At 44.5% G+C, this 24,710-nt stretch overlaps 1 protein-coding gene across 1 annotated transcript in view; it reads right to left on the bottom strand.

Moving 5' to 3' along the window:
- Window positions 1-7,208: 7,208 nt before the first annotated feature.
- The window catches only part of SCNN1A (sodium channel epithelial 1 subunit alpha), a 66,879-nt gene continuing 49,377 nt past the window's right edge, over window positions 7,209-24,710 (bottom strand). The window contains exons 7-14 of the mRNA XM_075258400.1: window positions 23,762-23,925; window positions 23,272-23,370; window positions 21,125-21,242; window positions 20,395-20,473; window positions 16,110-16,167; window positions 14,033-14,076; window positions 12,048-12,123; window positions 7,209-7,639 (exon numbers count right to left, since the gene is read on the bottom strand). Of these exons, the coding sequence (XP_075114501.1) occupies window positions 7,244-7,639; window positions 12,048-12,123; window positions 14,033-14,076; window positions 16,110-16,167; window positions 20,395-20,473; window positions 21,125-21,242; window positions 23,272-23,370; window positions 23,762-23,925 (1,034 nt within the window). The 3' untranslated portion in view covers window positions 7,209-7,243. The remainder of the gene's footprint in view (window positions 7,640-12,047; window positions 12,124-14,032; window positions 14,077-16,109; window positions 16,168-20,394; window positions 20,474-21,124; window positions 21,243-23,271; window positions 23,371-23,761; window positions 23,926-24,710) is intronic.

Consider the following 24,710-nt stretch of genomic DNA (forward strand, 5'->3'; position numbering starts at 1 on the left):
ATGGCCTGCAGTACTATGAGGGCACTGTACGACTCGCAGTACTATGGGGGCACTGTATGGCCTGCAGTACTATGAGGGCACTGTATGGCCTGCAGTACTATGAGGGCACTGTACGACTCGCAGTACTATGGGGGCACTGTATGGCCTGCAGTACTATGAGGGCACTGTATGGCCTGCAGTACTATGAGGGCACTGTACGACTCGCAGTACTATGGGGGCACTGTACGACTCGCAGTACTATGGGGGCACTGTATGGCCTGCAGTACTATGAGGGCACTGTATGGCCCGCAGTACTATGAGGGCACTGTACGACTCGCAGTACTATGGGGGCACTGTATGGCCTGCAGTACTATGGGGGCACTGTATGGTCCTTAGTGCTATGGGGGCACTCTGTGACTGTTAGGGGGCATTCACACGGAGTAACACTGGCGTTTACGAGTGCTCCCATTGAAGTGAATGGGAAGTGTTCAGCAGTCTGCCGTAACGCCGGTGTGTACGGCTGTGATACATGCCTGGCGTTACTCCGTGTGAATGCCCCTTAACAGTCACAGAGTGCCCGCATAGCACTAAGGACCATACAGTGCCCCCATAGTACTGCGGGCCATACAGTGCCCCCCGTGTGAATGCCCCCTTACTGGTATACAGGTAGTATTATGCCGCACTTTCATGGCATGGTTATGGATCCACCATGTGGTTGCTACTGTTATGGGGCACTTGATATGGGGAGCGCAATGTGGTTGGTACTACAATGGTTGACAGAGGCTTAAAGGGATCCCTTTTCCCTCCTGTGCCCAGTAGGCCTACATAACCACTCACATTGGCCTCAGTAGTCGCTGGCAAGGAACCGGTAACAGATCTGGGGGACGTCCCTGGTCAATGATGGGTCTCGGTGGTCATGTGAACAAAAATGGGAAAGGGTTTAGGACTGGACAAGGGAGCACCAGGGATAGGTGAGGAATATGTCTTATATGTTCTTTGTTTATATCCAACCCAGCTGTCCCTGAATTTGCTCTGAATCCTGGACAACCCCTACGAGTAAAGGCTCATGTCCGTCATTCTTGTCCCATCTTTACATTTTGGCAGTGTTTACATTTCACTTCTCTATCCGGGCCCAGACCGCCATGAAGACTTCTCCACTACACGTCTGTACACACAAGCTCCCCGTCATTCTCATCCCCTGTCAGTGCCCCTAACATAGTAATCATGTCCTCTTTTGCACCACAGCCTCCCCCACAGAATCCTACTATATCCTGTTGACCCACTTCTATTTTTTGCTATTAAAAGGTTAACTTTCTCCTTTCAGACAGTGGAAGGCTGTGTATCATAAATCTTCATTGTCTCTCTCCAGTGCACCAGAGGGCAGGGGTGATAAATGTAACCTATCACACTGTGTACTAGTTTGGAAACAATGTATCAGTCATATCCAGAGGGCTTCTTTATGGGGGTATGCCAATCTTTACAGAAATGGAGACCCTCAGCTCCTCCAGGTTCCTCTGCTCCTCCAGGTTCCTCAGCTCATCCTAAGAATTCTCTTGATATATAGAGAGGTTTTATTGATTCCAGAGGTGATTTGGTGCCCTTGGGAGTAGTACAGTCCTACAGCGTAGCCCCTCCAAGTTGTGAACTCCTGGACTACAACACCTAGAAATTTTTTTTTTTTTCTTCTCCAAAGTGATTTCTATGGTAAAGGACACAACATTTTGTCCCCGTCACTGGTCTCCACCACTTTTGTCCTTCTCTTACTTGCTATTTCCATGCAGCTCCTGCGTCCTCCACCTTCTTCGCGTCTCCCACTCACCCATCTGGGGCGACGCTTTTTGACTTGGGGGCAGTTTTGAGTCATGGAGGAGTCTTAGACCCACAGGAGTAATTCAGGTCATCCAGTTCATGATGGATCTCCTTAGTCGGGGTGGGGGTGGGGGGCAGCTTTGGCTTCTCTCCAGCGTTGGAAAGTGTTTTTGATCCACCTGTTCCGAGGAATAAGTCACATGTCGGGTCTTGCTCGGTTTTAGGATTCTAAGTTCTTGCACAATTCACAAGTATACGCAGATATTTACTACCAATCTCTTCAGGGGACCAGCCGCTGTTTTTAGTGGTTTTCTGTATAGGAAGAGACGATCAGATACGAGCTATCCTGATTTAGGATCTACCACCAACACCACATGAGAGAAACCCCGAAGATCAGAAAAAAAGAGACTGAAAATGCAAAACGCTTTATTATTCTCGTTACCTTGGAAGTCTTTGATACTAAATCTTCTATTGTGTCCGAACTCCGGAATCTTTCTGATTTCTGAAAGTCATTTCCTCCTGGTTTCAATCCAAAAGACCTTATCTTATCTTATCTTATCTTATCTTATCGTTTCTTATCTTATCGGGTTCTGTAACTTTCAAAAAAAGTGGCAATTTTTTTGTGTAACCTGTTTATTGTATGGGCCTTTAGAGTAAATGTGTCCTCTGACGTCTTATAAGAGATCGGCCGTGTTCAGGTTTGTAGAGGCACAGAAGACGTTGTATGGAACGGTCGGCACCTTCAAAGTCGTAGATCCAAGATGCCACCAGTAAACGCCTCTTGTTCTTGAGTTCTCTTTTTATAGCACAACTTTTGGACAATGATTACAGATCGGGCGCACACTTAAGATTACGGAAAACCTTGAAAAATGACATTAGAGGGGGAGTCGTGAGAAAGCTCCGGGGCCACTTCTGGTGGGAAACAAAGTGAACGAGTAAGAACTTAGATCCATGGACATGGGGAGAAATGTCCACTTGTTGGATCCCGACTTCATTGACTGATCCAGGGAGAAGCCTGTCTATTAAGCTGTCCCAGGGGTGAGAATCTGTAGAGGAGCCGGCCGGCAGACACGTCTCGCAACGCCTGATTCTTATTATTACCACGTTTTCTCTGAATTTTAGCTTTCAGAGTATGACATAGTTCTTGGTAAGGTGGCGACGTGTCCCTGCTTTGGTTAGGGCGGCATGAAACGAATGACAGGTTCTCTTTAATGAAGATCCAGCTCGTCATCTTAGAGGTTAATAAGGTTTATGTGAGCGCAACAAATATGGTTCTCGCTTTACCACCAGAGGTTTGTGGTGTCACCAAGATACGAGGGACAGCAAGAACTCGCTATGTGACATGTTCAACCACGTTTGAGGATTCTTCGGTTCCCACAGTCTCAGATGGTGCAGTACTGGACATGCTTGAAGTTTTTGGATTTTTTTTAAGTATGATTTTCACCTAGTAGAGCCATTTTGTGTAGGACTAGGTCATGGGTGTCTCATGGGGAGAGGTGGACATGAAAGCTGTCTACAAGCCCCTGAAACCAACACTCTGTTTCACTGGAGCTTTGGAATATGGGTTCTTAGAGGTTCTTAAAGGCTCATAGGTCCTGGTGCAAAAACTCAGCTTGGGCCCCCCTGTGCAACTTCTCCCCATGCCCATTAGCCATGCCCGAACATAGAGTTCAGCAGCATTCACATCCCCTTTTTTTCTAGGCTCAGACCACTATAAAGACTTATTTATAACACCTCTGTGCACTCAAGTTTCCCATTGCTCCCATCCAATCCTGCCCCACATAGTAGTCGTGCCCCTTTTTGCACCACAGCCTCCCCCCAGAGAATCCTTCCTTGCTCATAGGATGCTGATTAGCTGTTTTTTTTGCCATGAAAGGGTTATTTTCTCCTTTCTGACAGTGGAAGGCTGTGTATCATACATATTCTTACACCAGTGCACCCGAGGGCAGGGGGAATACATTTATCATGTACAGACTGGTATCAAAGGGAATCAGAGAGGAGAACAAGAAGTTTATATGACCCTAGTATGATGAGGGTGTACTGTGGACCCCCGCCTCCTGGGCCCAGTTTCAGCACCACCATTGATGATGGCTTACTCGTCCGTGGCCTGTTTTGCAGTAGGGGGAGGTTTCTGCTGCAGCAAGCAGCCTCCCAGCTAGAGAAGAAACAGTCCCCAACCCAATGAGACACCTAATGTGCTTGGAGCAGGAAGCAGTCAAGGCTCCTTTTAATAATGGGGTACAACATAATCCCCTAAATAGCAAACAGGGGTCAAGAAATCCCTCCCTGACAGCTTATAACGGACTGCTGCACAGTCTGTCCTATGACCAGGTCTCTATTCTGCTCACTTATCGGACACAGTTGCACCCGCTAAGCAATGTCAGGCTTAGCAATAACTCAGTTTGCAATATACAAGTTCTGGAAATCTTACAGTGACCCGCACAGCAGGAATATCCGCCATTTCCATATTAGCCTCACAACAAGCGGTTACATTTGTGCTGATCTGTCCGAGAGGTGAAAAGGAGGAAATGTCACTTGATTAGAAAGGAAGCCGCTCGCCCCCTCCCCCTGACCAGAGCGGGTCACAATGTACGCCAAAGGTTAAGATCCTCCGTGCCGCTACAATGTAATGTTTATGGAAGGAATTTGCTAGTCAGGATATATTCACATTAGAGCCCGGTAGGAGCCGAGAGAACATGAAGTCCTGAAAGACTAAAAATAAAAACTGCAATAAATAAAAGGAAGTGTCATTGGTCAGAAAACATGTATAGATATAAAGAGGTCGTCCTCGTAGATGTGCGGTATTATATAGTGCTGGAAAGTCAACCGGGTGCAGAATTCAGTGCGGTGTGCGGAGATATCGGCGTCATTATTGTCGGCACCAATATCTCAGCTCAGTGGGATGTGAAGAACGCCCCCTATGGAAGAATATAGAATACCGCACTTCTATGAGGGTGTGAAGGTCCTCTATAAAGAGACGTCAACACCGCAGTTTCTATCACAGTCTTTACTTGTACTTTGTAACTTTCCATTTCCTGTATTCACTGCAAAGATTCTACATAAGGGCAACTTGTAGCAAAAATCTTCATGGTATATATTCCGTATATTCTCTGCACTGGGCTAAGAGCTCCAGTAGGAGTCCAGGCGTCATGGGGCAGAGCGTTCACTGTAATCCATCGCTCTGCCTGGCCCTAAGGAGAACTGTGCAGCTATCTGATCAGGGAAGAGGAAGCTGAACTGGTGCAGGATGGTACTGGAGCCCACAGATTAACCCCTTCACTTCTCTAGACTACCAGGGACATTAGTCCCTTCACCACTCAACAATCAACAAGGATGTTAATATTATAGCCCCTTCCCTACCCTAGACCAGCAGGGATTTATCTATTAACTACATCCCTATCATAGAATAGCATAAATGTAACAACTAACACAATCACCACCACCCTAGACCACCAGGGATGTATCATAGACCAACATAAATGTAATAACACATTAACCACCACCCTAGACCACCAGGGATGTATCATAGTCCAACATAAATGTAACAACACATTCATGGCCACCCTAGACCACCAGGGATGTATCATAGACCAACATAAATGTAACAAGACATTAACCACCACCCTAGACCACCAGGGATGTATCATAATCCAACATAAATGTAACAACACATTCATGGCCACCCTAGACCACCAGGGATGTATCATAGACCAACATAAATGTAACAAGACATTAACCACCACCCTAGACCACCAGGGATGTATCATAGTCCAACATAAATGTAACAACACATTCATGGCCACCCTAGACCACCAGGGATGTATCATAGACCAACATAAATGTAACAAGACATTAACCACCACCCTAGACCACCAGGGATGTATCATAGTCCAACATAAATGTAACAACACATTCATCACCACCCTAGACCACCAGGGATCTATCTATTCACCTACATCACTATCATCGGTTACATAGAGAGATACTATAACATTAAATTACTCAAGACAAAGCTTTTTTTCCCAAATAAACGAATCCCAATTAGAAGTTTTTAATTTATATAATTTGCTCAGAAATATAAATCAAGGGAATCATTTACAGAATCAATGTCATAATTTTACTTTTCTCGTTAGGATATTATAGATTGTCCTACCACTGACCTTTATGATACATTACCCAGCCGTGTAGTAAAGGTGTGAATGGCCCCGTATATATATATATATATATACTGTATATACACAGCGTCAATGTTTTTCCTGTTTCTTTTATGTTCTAAACTCCAGGAAACTTCTCACGCTCATTGTTTTCTCTCTCTGGTCTCTTCCCGTCTCTGCAAATCTGATTCCCTTTTCCCATCCATCTGTCTGCACATTTTGTCTCCTGAGGCTGCTTTGTTGGTAGGATCTTACTAGACTGCTGCTAATGTAGAGCTAAGCACTGTCAGCCAATCAGATTTCTTCTTACATGTACGCCTCCTCCTCCCCTCTCACAGCATGCATCCTCACACACCGAGAAACACTGCAGCTTCATCTCCCTCCTCCATGTCATCTATTTACTTTTTCACTCTTAACACCTTTTTGGGTGCCTGATGAGAGTCCGGAATGTGGGGATGGTGAACTATAGGGGAAGATGTTGCTATCCATGATAACATATATGACAACATTTCATATATTCACATGGACTATTGATATTTTTCACCATTTTTGTGATTGTAGATTTAATACTATTTCCTCTACATGACTGTGGGGCGTCCATCTTTCCTGAGCTTCTCCTCTGCCATATTAACAGCATGTAATGATATGCTGTACAGCATAGTTATGGTCTGGAGTGGACAGTTTTCTAGACTTGTGACATCATCTATTGTCAGTAGTGATGTAATAATGGCTCAGTGGTGTTATCTTTTATTGTAATACTGTATGTGACGTAAATGAGGTGACTGCTGCAAAGACCTGTACAGAATTGTCAAGTATCAGTCTGTTATTAGGCTTAGTGACCAGAGTGAAAATTGCAGGATCATATATTTTTTTTAAATATAGATTTTTAAAAAAAGTAATCAAATCTTAAAAAAATATTCTTAACATAAAAACAGGTTTTCTGTTGATACGTTCCCTTTAATGATCAAAGTTTTTTCCACTTGATTGATCCCCTTTACGATAATGCAGTAAATTTATTTTTATTCTTATATAATGGATAACTTTCTGTAATACATTAGGCACACTCCTCCGCGCTATTTGCACTTGGCAGCTCTGCTATATAGTCTTGGCTTGTCTAAGTGAATTGCTTTCCGGCGACGTGATCTGAAGATAAATTTTTTCAAAAATTTGTTTTGGTCAAACTGTCAACCACAAAGTGAATTTAGGTCACGTTGTAGGACTACAGTCACCGTCTCTCTATTTTCCCACGTCCTGTTTAACCTTACAATTCTACTTGCACCCCCTGCTTTCCCCCCCTTGACTTATTCACCCCTCCATCCAACCTCTCCACGATACGAGACATGGCTACGAAGGCTGGAATTACGAGATGATCCACCTCCTATAGATCTCAAGTCCAGACTGTCGTAAGCCGGTGGAGGAGAGATATCAGCGACTACCCTAATTTGGGTCTGCGGCGGGACATTGTGTGGCATCTGGGGGTTTTGCTCTTCCCTATATGCAGAGGAGGGGTCAGGTGTCGGCGCTGTTCCGGTTTCTTCCATGGACTGACCACGTTTGGTGTAGTAACGATGAGCAAGGATGATTGCACCGATGGCGATGACATCGAAGAGCAACTCTACCATCTCCACCACGGACATCACCGAAGAGCCAAACCAAAGACTCCATTGGCTTCCCAACAACGATAAAAGCATCACCATCTGTGGGGGAAAGAAAGATGGAAGCCATTAGAATATCAAGATACTAGATGGACGTAGATTGTGTATAAATCATATGAAGATCTAGCTTTGGATTTCTGCTGGTGGATACTCCATATAGGGGAACAAGAGTCATTTCGAACTTGTTCGCTCCGAACCAAAAATCTTATATTATACTGTGGGTTCTCTTCAAGCGGAAACCCTGGGAAGGTGCAGAAACATAATAAACACTGATACTCATCGTATGACCTCTTCCAACCTCCTGGACTCAAGGCCCTGCGGAGGCCAGAAGATAACCATGAGGTTGTCCAGTCCAGTGAAGGAAGGTAAGTATCAGTGTTTTGCTCCTCTCCTGGGCCTCCACTTACTAGACTCTGGGGTCCAAAGAGTATTTCATGGATATCAAACCTGAAAAATTTTGGGTTCAGTCAAACCCAAAATTTGTGGAAATTTTTTAAAGAATTTTAAAGTGTAAAAAATTTTAAAGAATTTGCGAACCCCATTGCAAACATCTCTAGATAATACCTGTAAGGTAAGGCTACATCCAACATATTTGGACATACCCGATTTCCTGGAGAACCATTTTCAGGATCTTTGGGTGGTAACCCATTTGGCCAGTGGCATGGCAGGCATAAGCGAAGATTTTTTTGTCATGCAAAAGTCCAACTGGGCAACAGTTTTATACAATACTATCAATACCCGTGACTTCGTCCGCGGCCCCATTCCCCCTGTGCGGGAGAGACCTGCAGCATAGCCCCCGCGACCCCGGCTTCCAACCTTCCCCCCTTCTGGACCTCCAGCAGCACCACCAAATTCAATCCCCCATTCCCAAACACCCTGCCTTCCGCCCCGGACCTTCAGCAGCACCACCACCAAAATTGACTCCACCTCCCCTCCCGGACCTCTACCACCGGACCCCAGCCTCCGCCACCCAGCAGGGGACTCGCGTGCGCCTAGTGTCCTGAATGTGCTGTGCAGCACCTGCAATGATGCACGCCGCTCCACGCATAGGAGGCGGTTTAGTGTATTTCGCTCTGGGTTCCGCCTCCTCTTTACAACCCCTGGGGCCCCAGCGGACTCACCCATCCACACCACATGCTGGGCTTCACCAATGCCGGCACGTTCGGGACTTCGCATAAGCGCTGACATGTTCTTGCTTTAGCTCGGCGGCTGGCTTGAGCTGCTATAGCTCCGCCCCCTGTATCGTCCGCCCCAATAAGAGAACAGCAGGAAGGCCGTGTGGCCGGCTTGAGTCTGCACAGTTCCGCCCCCTCCATCGCTTGCTCCAATCAGATCAGTGCGCTGACCTCATCCCAGGTCCTTCAGCCTCCGCCAACCGTGATTTCGGTGCTCGCGGTTGGGCAAACCGGCAACCTACGGGGATGGTAAGGTGCCTATGTTTCCTTCTGGGCGCCATTCTAGGTATGTGCCAAATCTGACTGTAATCTGTTCGGTCGTATCACCGTGATTGAGGAACAAACATCCAAACTCACAAATATCCAAACACAAACTATTAGTAGGACTAGTAGGATTAAAAGACTCCTTACAAGTAGACCGCTTGAATTTTACTCCCCTTTTTAGGACATCTGTTCACATTAGGTAATTTTGAGGGTTCTATAGCCGCACTCCAGGACCTTTTGGCATTGCTGGTTTGCAGGTGACCGCGAGGCCAGTAATAAGGTAAATCACTGGTTACTCTTATGTGAAGCCATTGGCATCTCCGGCCTGGATTGTGGCTACTCCACTTGTGATGTTTTTGGAACCAAGAACAGTTTAGGATCGTAAAGGGTTTTCATTTCAAAAACTGCATTAAAAAACCTGATCATGTAAACCAAGACAGTCTTCGGTGATCAGGTCGTGTAGGGTTAGCACCACCCAATTTGACTGCCCTAGGCGGTAAGCTGAAGATCATAGGACAAGTCGCAATAAAACTCCCATATATCATGTAAAAAATATACGGTGACATCTCGTTCATGTCATCTCTACAGATCCTCAGGTCAGAAGTTACAAACAAACCAAAGCTTCCTGTAACCTTCCTCTGCGATCAGACCGATAATCATTAACCGGATTTTGCAACTTTTTGTAGAAAAATAAAACCTTCTTCCGTGATATTGGGTCATTTTATGAGGTTCCCTTACGTAGTGTGAACGATCTGGACTATAGAACCATCTGCATCTAGGTGGGTTCATACAAGAAGAACGTCTGTATGGATTATATGGGTACAGTAGTGGGGTCGAGCCGATCTTGAGTTTTCAGGATAGTTTTTAAAATCCGGTTTTCGATCATTTTCCAGTTGATCGTGAAATTTGCTCAATCGCCGATCGGGATCCGATCTTTCTCGATCGCTAAACCCTATTTATGATAAATACATGGATAGGGTTGAGCCGATCTTGAGATAACCTCCGACCTCGATCCCGCCGGAAAAGATCGGGATCAGAATTGCGATCATGATATTTACTCGATCGCTCTGAATCTGATCTTTTGCGATCCCGATGGCTCAACGCTATACAGTAGGCAAGTGTCTAGGGCCATATGGGTATAGGAAGTCCACCACTAGGATGAAGGGGGATGCTATACCATGTGAGGACCACATGGAGGCATGATACCCTATAGAAGCACTAAGGGGCATTATACTCTGTGGTCCCACAGAGAGACTGGCTGGGAATGGACAGGGCCAATGGGGACATGGGTGAGGTTAGCGTTGTGGCTCATCAAACACATATGTGCTGGGTTTGGTCTCTCTTTCTGTCGGACATTATAGCGATATCTTCAGTGGACTCTCGAGCTCTTCTGTCAAGGCCGGAAATCCTTATCACATGCCGATAGCGCGGTCATCACATGAGGAAAGCGAAGCTACGAAACATTAAAGCTCTGCAGCTTGTGGTTGCACAACAGTTTAATAAAAAGGAGAACCTGCCTGTAGACCGCAAACTGGTTGTGCAAGTCCAAGGCGCAGAGCTCACATCTCTTTATACGGCTATATAGGACTTTTTTTTTTTAGCACAGTACGTTCCTTATCAATGGGTCCTCTACGTTCAGTATGCTGCCCCCTGTCCTACCTCTGGGACCTAGACCTTATCTGATCCCTGACATCACCACGTATAGGAAAAGTGATCCTGCTCTCAGATAGGGCATCAGAAATCACCAGATGGGTCACTGTAAGGGATTAGTAGTATGGCCTATGTATATATTGGGCGGAGCTGCAGGGAGAGAACGAGCGAGACGGGTGTGGGATGCTGCAATATAAATAGCCAGTCGCTTCCTAGGTTCAGGGCGAGCAGGTTATACCACTTGCCATATGCAAAACATACTCAGTGTAGTATTATCTATGCAAATCCCAGGCCGGACTCTTCCCAGGGTTCTCTCTGGCCCATCTACACTTCCCACCTCTACTCTTTCCTCCTGTGTTACGACAAAAAAATTTATGCAAATAAACTGACGTCCTTACAGTTATGTCCTTAAAAGACCGGGAACTACCAAGAACAGCAAGGGCATGAGCATGTATGGATAACACAGATACAGTATGTGTTTGAAAACACCTCTTTACCCTTTTATTACCCTGTAATACTCAACTTGTAGGCTCTTGATTTTTAAGCACTCCACTTACTCTAATTTCAACCACTTACCCTCCACTTGTTCTACTTTTAACCACCTACATAAGGCAGACCATGAGATATACAAAACTGGTCCCGGACGAGCCCCCAACCACAACAAAATTGGTTTCCTCTTAGACTACAATGGAAAGTAATTCTTGTGCAGTAATTGCTCCCTCTAGCAACGTGTTCTTATGAGCAGTGTCGGATTGTTCTACGGATATGTCATAAATGTGTTTCACTGCCCCCCTATGCTGTGACCCTTTGGTGCTTCGGTGGGTCAATGAATTGTCTACAATACTATAATTTACATGTAAGAATTAGGGCCTTCATTATCTATACTCCATCAATACACATGCAATCCTTGCACTTTCGGTGATACATGGAGCAGGGCCACTTCGGAAAGTACCTTCAATTGTCTATTGTGTATAAACAAAGACAGTGTTTCCTCCAAAAATGTCTTTAATTAAGGTCAGAACAACAAGCGATGGCTCCGGTTTACATTCCTGTATCTGTATGTTGTCATACTGATCCACTTAGTTCATGAATAGAATGCCAGATTTACAGTGACGACTGACACAAACAGAAGCATATGCGTAAATTACAGAGGAGTATGCAATTTTGGTTTTGTAGAAAGCCAAGTGAAAACGCAACGCAAGTGCTGGGTCCATATGGCCAAACACAAATGCCATGTTACTGGCTGGCACAGCGCTGCCCAGCCTGTGTGCTGTATGTGCAGAGATATCCTCCCCTAGAAGTAATGCAGAGAATATTCCCTTACATAAAGTGGACTATGCATCAGTTTTATGGCCACTTACGTTAATGGTTGCAGATTCCTCGATGGTTTTGTAGTTCATCTCCTCAAAGTAAATGTTGAGTTTTGCTACTTCATTCCTGACAAAATGAATAAAGAACATTCACGCACTGCAGCAACAATTCAGAAACTTTTTTTTAATAAAGTTTTACTAACTTTTTAACAATATTTCCAGTATACCTTCATCATTTATGCATTTTTTTTTTTTAAATAGAATTATCGTGCAAAATGAACTCTGGCCACTAAGCCTAATAATAGACTAACAGTTTCCAATTCTGTAGGGGTTTTGTTTGCAGCAGTCTTCTCATTTAACCTCTATAGATAACACCACCAAGCCATCATTACATTCTCTACTTACAATAAATGAGATCTGTTATTATCTGTTCTCCTAAATCTTAGCTCACACCTGCCTGTAAGGCTACTGGCTGCAGCAGGGGCTCTCCCCCACTTCTCTACTGCAATAGTAAACCCTTAGTAAGTCATGCTCACATCATCGGGTGTAAATTTTTGTGCTGCACAGGCCAACTGAGCTGTCATCGATAGCCTAGCGTACCAGAATGACGGCCGGGAGAAGATCCTGACCCGTCTGTCCCACATTGCATACAGTTCAATAGAGCACAGTGCACAAGGCATCCTGTTTCCCTCACTGATCACATGCTCTCCAGGTTTTGTATTGTTGAGTCAGTATCGGGCTATTGTCACAGACTTTACATCTTAAAACTTCCAAAAATCTTGCCTGACCAGGTAAGAGTTAAACAAGTTGCGTAACCTTGTACCTACCCCCAAGCACTTTACCCACCTGCCCTTCCTAAAAATTTGTTTCCGTCACCCATAACACGTTTGCACAGGAGTTATCTGCGTGAACCCATGTACACCAAGGGTGGGGTTAGTTTGGCACAGCAAACAAGAGAAATCCCCCCCAGGAGAAAATGAGTAATAAATGGGTTAAAAAAATTGTCATTGCTCCAAATAACCTGAGAAACATTAACTGGTGCTAAAAGTGATTAAAGGAGTTTTCTGGTCCTGGGGGGTTCTCATGCTGATAAACGATCCTCAGGGTATGTCATCATCATTATAAGAGCTTATTCCTTCAGCACTTGGCTCCTGCACGGATCAGCTGTTGCCGAACTATACAGTGTATGGAGCCAGACGTAGGAGTCTTTCTATACAGTATAGTGACACTCCTTGAATGTGATCTGCCTGGACCGTTGTATTGGTTCCTGGAAAATCTCAGCACGTGGAACCGTAGTGGGGTCTCCATACACGCCTGCTTTCTCATTCGTGATAGGTTTATGATCTTCAAGGTTTTATGGACTTCGGAATAATCAATAAATACTTCCTCCTTCATAACATGAAGGTCTATATAACAATTATGCAGGGGCATTTTAATTTGATGATGTTACCCCAATAAGATGGACGTAACATCTCCAGAATCCTACGTGTAGAGCTGAGAAAGACTCATTCATTGCTGGTTGTTCTCAGGACTAAATATGATTCCTGATCTCTACTAGAAGACATCTTAAAAATATATTTCTTCTGCATGAAACCGTACGTTACATATACATTGAGAGTTCCATTGCTGAATGAGCCTCACTTAAGACCCGCCCATACACACAAGTGCGACCTTTTATTATGTACATGGGACATAATGATTCTTATCATTCCCTGAGGACCTGTACTGCACCAGAGGTGTCCAGCAGTGGATTTCTTCCAACTAACCACTAACATGCATGCTTGGCTGAACTGAACATGGTAGGACTGGACGTTATACTGTATCTGTCAGCCGAAACAAGCCAACAGCAGCCTAAGATGTATGATCACCGTAAGAATGCAAATATGGCAGGACCTTCTGCATTGTGAATTCTTTGGGTAAACAAGGTGCAAGTCCTGTCATTTCTCCTGCCTAGATCACTGCTTTGACCATCCAGCATGTGGCACAGTAGTGGGGTCTGCGTGCACGCCTTCCCTATCACTGTGGGGTTATCTTACCTCTTGGTTGTATTGGACTTCGACAGTGTTTGTAGCACCCAGTTCTGTAAAGGGAAACACTTTGGTTATTATAATACTAATAGAAAAGTTCTAGGATTAAAGGACAGTCAAACAGTAAATTGTATGTAAAGGATTTCTCCAGACTCCAGACCCTACAAGATTAGCTCATAGCCAAGAGCTCCAACAACACAACATATCAGGAGTCAGAAGTCTGAAAGATACCTCATGTGTAAGGAGACTTTTTGAATATCCAAAAATGGTTTTATTTATGTATTTGGCACCAAAATCTAGATGGTTGGGGTTTGTTATCCCTAGGAAGAAGGTCTTCTAGCTGTTGGCTACCTGGAGGTCGTGTGTTAGTTTACAGGAACACACTAATCACATGTCTATAGATGTGAAAGTTTGTGAGTTTGGATGTTTGTTCCTCAATCACGCAAAAACAGCTGAACGGATTTGCATGAAATTTGCCACATACATAGATAGGAACCCCGATTAAAACATAGGCTACTTTTTATCCTAGTAAATGATGTCACTACACGACCGCAGTGAAGAAATTTAGGTTCACACAAGACTAAAGGACCTGTGATGATGTCATCACAGGTCCTTGAGCCATTCTGATAGGATCATGCTAGGCAGTGGGCGGAGCTGCACGCTATTTGTGGGCGGGGCTATTGAGGATGAAGATGGACAGTGTGAAAACTGGAGTCTCATAGAAGATCAGGAGACTACAGAACGTGCAGGATGTGTGTGGGCAAGAGGAATATATAGGGTGTAGAGTTTCAGTGAGTAGGACGGGGAATGTGTTGTTCTGCCTCTGATGGGGGAGGGGGGAGAACTCTGGCACATTTCAGCAACATCCGTTCAGCCCTTTGTAACACAGAAGCTGCTCAGACAGTCACAGAACAAAACCCCTGAAATCACAATTGCCCGATGTAGCAGAGTTTAGGCAGCACTGTAGCATCCCTCTATAGGCTCTCCATATGCAAACATGTACATACAGCTGGGTATCCTACACATATGCAGCGATGTAGCAGAGTTGAGATGCAAGAGCAGGCTGATCGAACTGTGGCAAATTTCTGCAACATCCCTTCAGCCGTTTCCAACACAAAAGCTGCTCAGACACTGACATTAGAACACCCCTCTAATCCAAATGGCCAGATGTAGCAGAGCTTAGGCAGCGCTGTAGCACAGCTGAGTACGCTCTCCATATGCAGAGATGTACATACAACTGTGCTGCGCATATGCTGCGATGTAGCAGAGCCGAGCGCAGGAGCAGGCTGATCATCCACAACAGCAATTGGCTAAATATAAGCGGCTCAGCGCCAACACCAACCCGCAGACGAAGTTGCAGGCAGATGCTAGCAGGTTCATATAGGTCTGCATAGGAGCTGCAAACCTAAAACAAAGACCAGAGGCAAAATCAATTCCGCCTTTTTCTTTTGGTTAGATGACGCAGAATTGTAACATCCGCTGATATGATACATGGAATGAATGAACATTATTGGATATTGTCCGCCTCTCTTCCGCACTATCGGGTATTTTTTCCTGGCATAAATAGCTGAATAATTGCAAAAGTAACTTCATAAATTCCATCAAAACTGAAATACCATCAGATACAGCCGGGAAAGAACAAAGTGTGCTGAGTAAGATAAGCGTCAGGTCTGAGATAAGGAAGGAATTATTGGTAAGGATTTCTCACTCTGATGTCTCCACAACTCCTACACGGACTGCTACTCCTATCATGTCTAGATAACAGGTCCACATATCTTATATAGGATACATGGGGTGGATGATGTGGAACGTCCCTGTAGGGGGAACAATGTCAGAAGGATTTAGTGACACAGACGACCTGTCCTCTCTCCTCTCTATAACACCCGTCTCTCTTCTGCCCCCTAGGTCACACTTTAGTGTACTGTAGTGAAGTAATCTCATGGAGGTTCCAATGTTACTTAGTATCTGATGTGTCTGATCCTCCCTGCGATTATCTCATTGTATTTTTATGTAACACATTAAGCAGAATTAGGACAGTTTCCTTTCTTCTTTATTTAATTTCCTACGAAATCCCCAAGTGTCTCACCTCACTGACTTTACTCGGCCAACGGGAGTATCCGGCATTAAGCTGATAATCTGTGAGACTGGTAGAAAGAAAGAAAATGAGAAGATTAGAGACTTTCCCAGCAAAGACTGAAAACAAAACAGCAGAATTTATATTATAACCCATTTATTAAACGTTATGTCTATGACCACCAGCAGAATAGTGAGCGCAGCTCTGGAGTATAATACAGGATAAGTAATGTAATGTATGTACACAGTGACTGTACCAGCAGAATAGTGAGCGCAGCTCTGGAGTATAATACAGATAAGTAATGTAATGTATGTACACAGTGACTGTACCAGCAGAATAGTGAGCGCAGCTCTGGAGTATAATACAGGATAAGTAATGTAATGTATGTACACAGTGACTGCACCAGCAGAATAGTGAGCGCAGCTCTGGAGTATAATACAGGATAAGTAATGTAATGTATGTACACAGTGACTGTACCAGCAGAATAGTGAGCGCAGCTCTGGAGTATAATACAGGATAAGTAATGTATGTACACAGTGACTGCACCAGCAGAATAGTGAGCGCAGCTCTCGAGTATAATACAGGATAAGTAATGTAATGTATGTACACAGTGACTGCACCAGCAGAATAGTGAGCGCAGCTCTGGGGTATAATACAGGATAAGTAATGTAATGTATGTACACAGTGACTGCACCAGCAGAATAGTGAGCGCAGCTCTGGAGTATAATACAGGATAAGTAATGTATGTACACAGTGACTGTACCAGCAGAATAGTGAGCGCAGCTCTGGAGTATAATACAGGATAAGTAATGTAATGTATGTACTCCGTGACTGTACCAGCAGAATAGTGAGCGCAGCTCTGGAGTATAATACAGGATAAGTAATGTAATGTATGTACACAGTGACTGTACCAGCAGAATAGTGAGCGCAGCTCTGGAGTATAATACAGGATAAGTAATGTAATGTATGTACACAGTGACTGTACCAGCAGAATAGTGAGCGCAGCTCTGGAGTATAATACAGGATAAGTAATGTAATGTATGTACACAGTGACTGTACCAGCAGAATAGTGAGCGCAGCTCTGGAGTATAATACAGGATAAGTAATGTAATGTATGTACACAGTGACTGCACCAGCAGAATAGTGAGCGCAGCTCTGGAGTATAATACAGGATAAGTAATGTAATGTATGTACACAGTGACTGCACCAGCAGAATAGTGAGCGCAGCTCTGGAGTATAATACAGGATGTAACTCAGGATCAGTACACAGTGACTTACATTGTATATAGAATAATACCAGATATGCAGACACAAACTTTCCCTTTAATACACATTGATGACAGTATATAACGTTGTACCCAGCAGCAGATATACGGTATATTTTATACCCTAGAGATTCTACCACTCGGAGTTTGCCCGGGGGGGGGGGGTTGGCAGTGATCCGGTTGGTAACTCAGTGATTCATCGGTGAGGCTTTTGAAGAATTGTGTTATTTGGTCTGACCAAGCATTTCATTCTCTACACCTTCCTATCATGTGTCACCTCTGGGCTACATTGGGTGTTATTTTAATGTTATTTCTTAACAGTTTTCCTTGCTGCTCAGTCTGCGGTCCTGATCTCTCAGGAGATGTCTCAGCTACATCGTCCTCCAGGGCATTTACTTATTTGTTAAGTTACCTTGGTCAGTAAGGCCCAGTTCACATTCTGGTCCCTTCCCCACATGAAATATGCGAAGAGAAAACCAGGTAATATTCACCTAGAAAAGAACTTTCAGTGATAATATCGGATTGTAAACCTTGAGCAACACCTAGTGTCAGGCGGCTGCTGCCAAGCCAGATAACATCAGTGGTGATTGTGCAAGGAGGCGGGTTATCTTTATATTATATCCACCTGCACACGGTTCAGGATAACATGGAGGTGTAACATGTGACATATTGTACGTCCATCAAGGGGAAGGACGTAGAGGAAGGTCAGAGATTCTGCAGTTGTGGACACATAAGGAAGTAGATCTAATAAATTTTGATACTTGGGCAATACATTTATTGGCAGGGATTGTGCCGGATTAGAAAAATATGACTTTCAGCTAAAAACAGCGCCCCTCTGTCAGTATGGTTGTATTTGGTATTGCATCTCATCACAATATTGCAGTCAGCCATTAATTCATTACTTAGGCAAAGGGGATGTCCCGAGATTGACACTTATTATTATTCTTACCCAATGTAGTTGGAAAATTGCACAGCAGACAAGCCGTAAAGTGAGGAAATACTGGCATGTCAGGATTCTGTGATGTTTAGAGGCCAAAATACCATCTAAGGCTGGAAAAACTGCTAAATATACTGAAATGAAGGGGAAATAAGATGTGTCTGGTGGCGGAACAGTTGGGGGGTTCCTGCAGATTCTATATCTATTGTCTATATGAGTCCAGTACATGGGGACACACAAAACCTTGTAATATAAACATATATTTGCTGTATATCTTACATCTTATATATATCTTTGCCCTAACTGCAAAATTTAGAAAACCCACCAAAAAAAAAAATCAATCTAGAATGAAATGATAAATAGTACAGAAGAAGGAGGGGAGAGGAGGGGGATGCAGCTGAAGCTTATAGTGCAGCAGTAGGTCTCAAATATCCAAAACTTTTCAAAAAGAATTGTAGAAGTCGCCATATTCTGACACCCATAATTGGGAGGCTTCAATAGGGTCCTGGCAATGAATCACAGGCCCCGGATCTCATTCTAGAGGCCGGCGTTCCTCCCCACATTGGTATCCGCTGCCGGAATATGTCTGTCAACTTTGACCGAGACACCGCGGGCGGTGACCATAGTTAGATACCCAACGTCCGCCATAATAGTAGGGGTTAATAGAAAGGGTTGCTGTGAATAAAGCGCCTGTATTTTGGAGTGTCCGGTGCTCCTTTCGTTTCTATGGGGCTGCTGAATAATTTCAGTCCTGGATGCCCCATAGACATGATGGAGCAGCGGTCTCTTAGGTGCACCGGTCTCTTAGGTGCACCGGTACAGTTCTAAGCTACTAGACACATTATATCCCTTCTACAGACTTCTAGCTATACTTAACAGAGTTCTGTGCAGAGGAAGAGTTTAGGGTCTATGCAAACTTCCCATAAATGAGTCATAGGATAAGATTGCCCGACCCCATTGCGACACCACCAATGTCTCCGTATGGTTGAGACATCGAAGCTTCTCATTTCCTAGCAGTGAAGGTATTGCGTATGAAATGGAGAAGGAACTTGGTTAACCTACAATCGAAGTAGTCAAGGTACGTGCTCATGGACTGTCACCTATCAGTAGCAACGTCAGGGCCCCAAAATGGCTTAGAGAGTCCATAGATAGAGGTGTATTCAGAGGGGCCCCTTGTGGGTGGCAAAACCAATCTACATAATGATCAGGTCGGGTGATTTTTGCTATTCTTCTATGTATATATAATACTGCCTGACATAGAGTTTCCAAGAATACCATATAGAGAGAGTCCCTATATCATGCCCCATATGGGAAGTGCAGAGGTAGCGGATGCATTCTGATCCTGGTGGCCCTGCGCACCCATTCTGATCCTGGTGGCCCTGCGCACACATTCTGATCCTGGTGGCCCTGCGCACCCATTCTGATCCTAGTGGCCCTGCACACCCATTCTGATCCTGGTGGCCCTGCGCACCCATTCTGATCCTGGTGGCCCTGCGCACCCATTCTAATCCTGGTGGCCCTGCGCACCCATTCTGATCCTGGTGGTCCGGCGCACTATTCTGATCCTGGTGGCCCTGCGCACCCATTCTGATCCTGGTGGCCCTGCGCACACATTCTGATCCTGGTGGCCCTGCGCACACATTCTGATCCTGGTGGCCCTGCGCACCCATTCTGATCCTAGTGGCCCTGCACACCCATTCTGATCCTGGTGGCCCTGTGCATCCATTCTGATCCTGGTGGCCCTGCTCACCCATTCTGATCCTGGTGGCCCTGCGCACCCATTCTAATCCTGGTGGCCCTGCGCACCCATTCTGATCCTGGTGGCCCTGTGCACCCATTCTGATCCTGGTGGCCCTGCACACCCATTCTGATCCTGGTGGCCCTGCGCACCCATTCTGATCCTGGTGGCCCTGTGCACCCATTCTGATCCTGGTGGCCCTGCGCACCTAATGGCTTATATAGTAAAAGACATAGGTAAAATAAATGTCAGGGGCTTCAGGTTACACCCCCGAGAACAATGATGGGACTATATGCAAAATATGCAAACCCCCCGCAACTATGAGGACCACTCACACGAGGGGTTAATTCTACTTACTGACAAGGTTTACGGCACTTGGTGAAGCATCCCATCTCATTAGAACTGAATTCTTTATCCAGTTTGTAGTAACAGTGACCTGTCAGGATATTAAAAAATAGATCAATAAAAACTATTTTTATTACATGGAAAATACAACTGAGCGATCCCCTTTATCGCCCCCGCTGGTGGTAAGCGATACTGCAAGTATATTTTTTTATGACCATCTTGTTCTTGGTAGACCCGCCATGGTCAACTCTAAATTTCATGGGTTTTGATATAGGTTGTCCTAATAAGACCCATCTCCTGTCTGTCTCACTAGCCTGTGGTGCCCCAAATAATAGCCAAACTGTGCACCAAATAATGATGACCTAACTGCGCTAATACAGAGGCTTATCCTCTTCTAACCTGCTTGGTGATGGTTTCCATGCAGCCAAATGAGTTTTATATCCCAAACAAGTAACTACAACAAGTATAGAATGAATCTGTGTCACATCGGTGGAAATTTCCAGTTTCAGAGCCAATGTCTATAAAAGGGGCAGGGTCGCTTTGAATCTCAAATTTTTGACTTTGTAAATAAAAACATCCTAAGCAAAAAAAATAAAAAAAAAATCTCATCACATTTTGCGCAATTTACTGCAATAAATCTTAAATCAGGAACTGGGATTGTTTTGCAAGCGCCCTCTTGTTGTGGTGAGGGGCTATGTTCTCTATGTTCTGGTTTTGGCCCCGTACGCCGCCCTCCTCTTACCCCAGCTTATGTGCTTCTTATAATCGCAGTACTCCGCCCCTTCAGGAAGAGGATAAAAGGCGTAAGCGCAACCGCAGCGTTCCACCATGATGGCCTGAAAGCAGGAACGTACGCAGACCTAGAGCAAGAGGGGAAAGTGGCCGTTATCAGTGGGGCAGTCTTATGACAAAAAGTGCAAAGAAAAATTTCAAAAAGTTACAAATTTTTTATAGGACAAGTGCGGACCTTTGTTCTGTTCTACTTTTCAGAGATAACAATGGTTTGCGACATCGGAGAGGTTAAGCAGACCAGGGGTTCTCCGATCCTGGCATTATGTTGGTAGCTCGGCTATCGATGACCCCGGGGCCCGTGCAGTGACCACTTGGGCACAGATCGAGCGCAGTGACCTACATGTATGATAGTCTGCGGCAAGGCGCTGAAGCTGCTGGTGCCAGTAATGTATACTCATAGATGGCCGCAGGTCCTCAGTGTGCATGTAGATGTGAAGGTGCAGATGTCCAGTAAGCTATGAGTCTATAGAAGAGTGTGCATGTAGATGTGAGGGTGCAGATGTCCAGTAAGCTATGAGTCTATAGAAGAGTGTGCATGTAGATGTGAAGGTGCAGATGTCCAGTAAGCTATGAGTCTATAGAAGAGTGTGCATGTAGATGTGAGGGTGCAGATGCATGGAATGGTCACTCTGAATGCAGAAGTTTATGAACGTAGTGGAAACCCTCAAAAGTGAACTTAACGCCAAAAAGAGGAACCTGTCATCCTGCGTATATATGGGAAAGTGCACTTGTATAAACTCCGCACGATAGGGTATACGTACTCATGACGTATATACATTAAATATAGCTCCTTTGTGGGCTGTAGAACTTTCTGCTGATCTGTGCGGAACCAGCGAGTAATGTCACGTTTTCTGTAACTCTCCATGAAGCCAATATAGGTACAGTTTCATCTCCTATAGATAGTGCGCTGTGATCCCCTATAGAGCACTGTGATCCCCTATAGAGCACTGTGATCCCCTATAGTGTGCTGTGATCCCCTATAGATAGTGCGCTGTGATCCCCTATAGTGCGCTGTGATTGATTGTGATGGGACAATTCTTCATAAATCTACCCCTTTGTGTTTCAGTTCCTAGGAATCCGCTGCCTCTGCACAGAAACTGGGCCACCAGGATCAGAGTGCATCTGCTGCCTCTGCACAGAAAACTGGGCCTCCAGGATCAGGGTGCATCTGCTGTCTCTGCACAGAAAACTGGGCCACCAGGATCAGAGTGCATCCGCTGTCTCTGCACAGAAAACTGGGCCTCCAGGATCAGAGTGCATCTGCTGCCTCTGCACAGAAAACTGGGCCACCAGGATCAGGGTGCATCTGCTGTCTCTGCACAGAAAACTGGGCCACCAGGATCAGAGTGCATCTGCTGCCTCTGCACAGAAACTGGGCTGCCAGGATCAGAGTGCATCTGCTGCCTCTGCACAGAAACTGGACTACCAGGATCAGAGTGCAACCGCTGCCTCTGCACAGATAACTGGGCCACCAAGATCAGAGTGCATCTGCTGCCTCTGCACAGAAAACTGGGCCACCAGGATCAGAGTGCATCCGCTGCCTCTGCACAGAAACTGGGTCACCAGGATCAGAGTGCAACTGCTGCCTCTGCACAGATAACTGGGCCACCAGGATCAGAGTGCAACCGCTGCCTCTGCACAGATAACTGGGCCACCAAGATCTGAGTGCATCTGCTGCCTCTGCACAGAAACTGGGTCACCAGGATCAGAGTGCAACCGCTGCCTCTGCACAGATAACTGGGCCACCAAGATCTGAGTGCATCTGCTGCCTCTGCACAGAAACTGGGTCACCAGGATCAGAGTGCATCTGCTGCCTCTGCACAGATAACTGGGCCACCAGGATCAGAGTGCAACCGCTGCCTCTGCACAGAAACTGGGCAACTGGGATCAGAGTGCATCTGCTGCCTCTGCACAGATAACTGGGCCACCAGGATCAGAGTACATCCGCTGCCTCTGCACTTGAAGCAGGACACAGGGATTATCTCTTTTTGGTAATATATCATGATGAACTAACAAATAAATGATATTAGACAAAGTGGATATACATAAAATTGGAAATGTCTTTACAATCTTGATAGAATTTCCATATTATAATACCTGCTGGGTGTATTGACTGTTGAATAACCCCTTCACGTCCACATCGCTGCCGTCTTCGGAGCAGTCACTGTAGTCCCCACCAAGACGATTAATTGTTTCCTGTTGTTGATACAATAAATCTACAGTTACATCATATATGTATGATATAGATAAGATACGATAAATCTATACTGTACGGTATTCTGGCTGCTGATGGATCCATTATATGGCAGACCCAGGCTTTAATGGAGTCTTGTATCAATTTACTGAAAAACAATAGTGCAGCATACTAGACTACTTCTTATGCCATCACTGACAGAGTCTCCGGAGCACATGTGAACACTCCCTAATAATCTGGGGGCAGAGGATGGGCCGGAGTAGGACTAAGACCAGGCCCAAGTCTGACGGCCATTGCCAGACTAAGAAGATTTTACTGAAAATGAGATTTGACCTGTTAGGTTTCAGCTATTTCTTTTTATACATTGTAGATTGATTTTTGCATTTGACCTACTCTTTTCATGCCAATAGAAGTCTCCACACCAGGCTGGATGTTAAATCCGCCATCATCCATAAAAACTGGTTCATTTTGACCGTGGACCAGGACACGAGCGCCAGCTACAGTAGAGAGTAGTGGAATGTAATCGTGCTGCTCCGTGCGGAGAACAAGAGTCAGTCCTGAAACACAGATAAACACAATGAAATATACCACATATATGTCACATGTAGACTATATTATAGCAGATGTAATCTTGTACATAGGAGCAGTTTTATAGTAGTTATATTCTTGTACATAGGAGCAGTATTATAGTAGTTATATTCTTGTACATAGGAGCAGTATTATAGTAGTTATATTCTTGTACATAGCAGTAGTATTATAGTAGTTATATTCTTGTACATAGGAGTAGTATTATAGTAGTTATATTCTTGTACATAGGAGTAGTATTATAGTAGTTATATTCTTGTACATAGGAGTAGTATTATAGTAGTTATATTCTTGTACATAGGAGTAGTATTATAGTAGTTATATTCTTGTACATAGGAGGTAGTATTATAGTAGTTATATTCTTGTACATAGGAGTAGTATTATAGTTATTCTTGTACATAAGAGTAGTATTATAGTAGTTATATTCTTGTACATAGGAGTAGTATTATAGTAGTTATATTCTTGTACATAGGAGTAGTATTATAGTAGTTATATTCTTGTACATAGGAGTAGTATTATAGTAGTTATATTCTTGTACATAGGAGTAGTATTATAGTTATTCTTGTAAATAAGAGTAGTATTATAGTAGTTATATTCTTGTACATAGGAGCAGTATTATAGTAGTTATATTCTTGTACATAGGAGGTAGTATTATAGTAGTTATATTCTTGTACATAGGAGTAGTATTATTGTAGTTATATTCTTGTATGTAGGAGGTAGTATTATAGTAGTTATATTCTTGTACATAGGAGCAGTA

Source organism: Leptodactylus fuscus, chromosome 10, assembly GCF_031893055.1.
Source record: "Leptodactylus fuscus isolate aLepFus1 chromosome 10, aLepFus1.hap2, whole genome shotgun sequence".
Classification (NCBI taxonomy): Eukaryota; Metazoa; Chordata; class Amphibia; order Anura; family Leptodactylidae; genus Leptodactylus; species Leptodactylus fuscus.